This window comes from Vombatus ursinus, unplaced genomic scaffold (assembly GCF_900497805.2).
Source record: "Vombatus ursinus unplaced genomic scaffold, bare-nosed wombat genome assembly UNPS02014811.1, whole genome shotgun sequence".
NCBI classification, from domain to species: domain Eukaryota; kingdom Metazoa; phylum Chordata; class Mammalia; order Diprotodontia; family Vombatidae; genus Vombatus; species Vombatus ursinus.
The window spans coordinates 7,142,257-7,146,989 of record NW_020954589.1 but is presented as its reverse complement, the minus strand read 5'-3'; the positions used below and the strand labels follow the sequence as shown (position 1 = coordinate 7,146,989).

Genomic DNA, 4,733 nt, shown 5'->3' with positions numbered 1-4,733 from the left:
AGGGAGTATTTCCTGGTTGTGGGATACAAATTGTAACACTAAATGTGTTGATGTCAATATATCCTCTTAGCATGAGAAGTCCCAGGATCCCATCTCAAGCAGAAATAATGACTGGGGAGTGTTTAAGGTACGTTCACATTGCTTGCATCTCCTTCTTTATGTCAGCCCCAGAAAGAGATGAGGAAATAACTCCAGCCCCTACAGTCCTAAGCTCTGAACCCCCTCCTGAGCCCCGCCTGGGAGAGCTGACGGTGATAGATGCCTCATCGGATTCCTTGGACCTCTCCTGGACTGTCCCTGAGGGCAAATTTGATTCCTTTGTGATCCAATTCAAGAATAGAGATGGACAGCCGAAAGTAGTACATATTGGTGGACATGAGGACACAGTCACCATCTCTGGCCTAGAGCCTGATCATATGTACAAGATGTATCTTTATGGTTTTCATGATAGACACCGTGTGGGCCCAATCTCTACTACTGGTGCAACAGGTCAGTGGCAAGGTGGGGGTGGGGGAGTGGAGAGTAAGGAAGGGAAAGGGGGAGAGCACCCAGGGTGGGAACATTCAGGGTGAAAATCAGTTTCCCCCCCTTTAGTGTTTGATGCCACTTTTCTGTCCATTCTAGGTTTTTCTCATTTCTTCTGAGGCACGACATTCTAAAGGTCCTTTGGTGCAAGAGATATTGTGAAAGTAGAAATGAGAGGATTTAGCAACTAATTGGATGTGTGGGGTGAGGAAGAATGAGGGGTCAAGGATAACACCAAGATTGTCAATCTTGGTGGAGAGATGGTGGTAGATTTGACAGAAATAGGGGAATTTGGGTTTAGGGAAAAAGATGAGTTTAGTTTTGGATATATTGAGCTTAAATCGTTTATGAGATATCTAGTTTGAAATATCTGATAAGTAGTCAAAGACATGTAGCTGTAATTCAGGAGATTCTGTATATAGATTTGGGAGTCACTGCATAGGGATGATAATTAAAGTCATGGGAGTTAATGAGGTCCCCAAGTAAAAAATAATAGAAGAGGGTCTAGAACAGAGCCTTCTGTACATGTATAGTTAGGGAGGATGATATGGAAAATGAATCAGTTAGTGGAGGTCAAGAAGGAGCAATCATGCAGGTAGGAAACCAAAAGAAAGCAGGGTCACAAAACCCAGAAAGGAGAGTCTCTAGGAGGAGAGGATGGTCAACCACGTCAAATGCTACAGGGGGTTGAGAAAGATGAGGATGGAAAAAAGACCATTGTGTTAATCAATTGATCGTTTGGGGAAAGAACAGTTTCAGCTGAGTGATGAGTGAAGAAACTAGACTACAGAACACTGAGAAGGGAGTTAGAGGAGAGGAAATGAAGGTAGATAGCTTTTTCTAGGAGTTTTTAAAGCAGAAGAGAGATATAAATAGGATGGTAGCTTAGGGGAATGATATAATCTATTGAGGTGTTTTTGTTTGGTGCTTTTCTTTGTTTCTTAGGATGGAGGAGGCTTGTCCATGTTTGTAGTAAGTAAGGAAGGAACTAATAGGCAGAGAGAGATGGAAAATCGGGTAGGATAGAATGATTGTGGGAACCATGTGCTGAAGAAAGTAGGAGAGAATGGGATGGTGAGCAAATGACTTGGTCAAGAAAAGAGTCACTGCTTTATTAGAAATTGGAGAATGAGGAATGATGTCAAGGTGTTTTGAGATTTAGAGAAAGGGAGAAGAGGAAGCTCATTGTGAATGGTCAAGGACCTCACCTAAGAGAGAAAGGAGAAAGGGATGTCATGGAAGGCTGGAGAAGAGCAGCCTCCGGGAGGAGTAGGATAGAGAATCAATTAAGGAGGAATTAAATGACTATCGTACTGAGGTGAAGGTCAGGTTGAGATTATATAACATGCATTTGTAGAGGACAAATTTATATTTAAATTTATAGTTCCCAAATTTTGGCTTTCCCTCTCTCTGGGTTTCCCTTCCACAGCCCCACAAGATGTGGATCAAACCCCTGCCCCAACAATACCAGTCACTGAGGCTCCTGAGCCCACAGAGAAGCCTGAACTTGGGGAGCTGACAGTGACAGAGGCCACCCCAGACTCCCTGAAGCTCTCCTGGACCATCTCCCAGGGAGAATTCGATTCCTTCACAATCCAGTACAAGGACAGGGATGGACGACCCCAGATCATGCGTGTTGGGGGAGACCAGAAGGAGGTCACTGTCTCTGGCCTAGAACCTGACCACAGATACAAGATGAATCTCTATGGTTTCCATGATGGACAGCGTGTGGGCCCAATCTCTGTCACTGGTCTGACAGGTGAGTGAATAGGATAGGATCACATCAGAATGAGAATTCATTTACTTCACATTGGTGATAAGCCTCATATCTATGTGTCTCCTGAAATTGTGATGTCCAGTATGCTTGTCACCTCTTCTCTTGACCCCTGTCTGTGGCCACTGTTCCCATTTTGTTTCATCCTACCTATACAGCAGGCATTAGAAATTCTCTGGAGCAGAGTAAAAAAAGAATCAGATTACTGGAGAGCTGGAGGCTTCATAGCTGTGATGTCTGCTTTCCTGGCTGCTCTCTGTCCCATTAAGCTGCTCATCCTGGGAGGTCTAAGTTTGCTCAGTTATTCAGAACATGTGTTGAGACACTGGCCAGGCATGACTCCTTACAATCCAGTGTAAAGGCTTCCCTAGATTACATCCCATGACTGACTAGCATCCAAACTCACAACTAGGATGTACAATGATTAGAGCTTTTTATAAGGAGTCAGGAAGGCCTGGGTTCAAATCTAGCATCAGTCACTAGCTGCATGACCCCGGATGAATCTCTTAACCTCTGTCTGCCTTAGTTTCCTCATCTGTGAAATAGAGAAAAACATAGCTTCTTCCTGACAGCATTGTTGTGAGGCTCAAATGAGATACTATTTGTAAAGCACTTTGCAAACCTTAAACCACTGTGTAAATGGTATTTACATAGAATTTACATAGAATTTCATGGCAGTCTTCTAATCTTACTCATACCTGAAACAACCCTGTCCTCCCTAACAAGTAATCAACCCATTTTTGGGATTTAGAACCCATTCTCTCCCAAGGCCATTCTTTCTATTTTTAGACAGCTCTGGTTAGGAGGTTGTTTCCCTTTTCACAATTTCCCCCTATTTCTCCCACTTTTGCCCTCTGGTTCCACATGTGTGAAAACCCTTCAGGCACTTGAGGAAGCACTTATGTTTCTCTTACATCTTCTCTTCTTCAAGATAAATATTCCCAGTTCTTTGACCCCATCTAGCCTCATATGGCTTTTTCTCTTTTTCTCTCACCATTCTGGTCGAACAACTTTGTTTATCTTTTAGTTTGTCACTGACTTTGCTAAACTGTGGTGCTTAGAATTGAACACTATCCTCTAGATATGGTCTGAGAGTACAGTGGGACCATCTACTTTCTGGACCCCACCCTTCTTCTACTGCAATTGTAGGACAGAATCAGCTTTTTGACTAATCACATCCCATTCTTGATTCACATCAAGTTTGTGGTCCACTAAAACACCCAAATCTTTTTCACATGCACTGTTGTTGTCTAGCCATCCCCCCATCCTGTCTTCCTGCAATTTATTTTTTTAATAAAAGTGTATAACTTTATCTTTGTTCAATTTCATCTGGTTAGCCTATCATTCTAGCTTATTGAAATCTTTGGATTCATGTGTGAGCTAAGCTTCCCAGCTTTGCATCACGTACAAATTGGATGATTGTTTAAGTCGCTGATAAAAATGTTGAACAGAACAAGGCCAAGGACAAGTTTCTAAATCACTCTCCTGGAGACCTCATTCAGGCTGATGTTCCTATTCTTTGGGCTTGGTCATTCATAAAGCTCTGAATCTCCCATTATTGAGACCCTATCTCTCTACTTTGCCCTTAATATCATGAAAGACCTTGCATTAAATGCCTTGCTAAAATTCAGGCATGCCATACCTATGATCTAACAGTCTAAAAACCCTATGAAAAATGAAACAAAGTTGGTTTGGTATAACCTGTTCTTTGCTTCCCTTTCTCACTGTTCATGAACCATCCTTTAGGACTACATTCTGTAATTTTTTTTCAGAAATCAGCTAAGTTCACTGGCCTTCTTTTCCTTGTTCCAAATAGGTATATTTGCTTACCTACAGTGCTTCAGACTTCTTGGGTTCTCTTGTAATTATTCACATATCAATGACAAGAGCCCATTAATCATATCCACCCAGTTCTTTTGGTTCAGGAGGATATATAATTCATCAGGACCTGATGGCATGAATTCATTGAGAAAAGCCAGATGTTCTCTTAACATTTCTTCACTTTTCCTGAGTTTTAATTACCTTGTAATCATTGTTAATCTATCCTTCTTAGTCCAGAGATTGTTTTCCTTGACCAGTAAACAGAAGCAAAACAGATCCAATATTTCTACTGTCATCCTTCATTATCATTATTCTTTTCATCTCCAATAGCAGCTATCACATGTAGATCTTCCTTTGGCCTCCATTATAGCTAGTACTAGGAAGGAAATCAAGTAATTCCTGCTACTTTCTTCAAATACATGAGAATCATACCCTGCTCACAGGAGGGACAAAGGAAACCACTAGTGGCAAACCCCTCCCTAAGTCTGACTTATCCTTTCTCCATATCTCCCCTTCACAGCCCTACATGAGGAAGAGACCCCAGCTCCCACAGTGCCAGCTACTGAGGCCCCTGAGCCCACAGAGAAGCCTGAACTTGGGAAGCTGACAGTGA

At 42.2% G+C, this 4,733-nt stretch overlaps 1 protein-coding gene across 6 annotated transcripts in view; it reads left to right on the top strand.

Moving 5' to 3' along the window:
- TNXB (tenascin XB) overlaps positions 1–4,733 on the top strand; it is a 55,461-nt gene that overhangs the window by 32,263 nt on the left and 18,465 nt on the right. For 3 of the 6 annotated variants that reach the window (XM_027876329.1, XM_027876325.1, XM_027876330.1), the window contains 3 exons: positions 166–489; positions 1,955–2,284; positions 4,641–4,733. The exon at positions 4,641–4,733 is cut by the window's right edge and continues 279 nt beyond it. In XM_027876329.1, the coding sequence (XP_027732130.1) occupies positions 166–489; positions 1,955–2,284; positions 4,641–4,733 (747 nt within the window). The remainder of the gene's footprint in view (positions 1–165; positions 490–1,954; positions 2,285–4,640) is intronic. The other 3 variants (XM_027876326.1, XM_027876327.1, XM_027876328.1) reach the window with 3 other exon arrangements.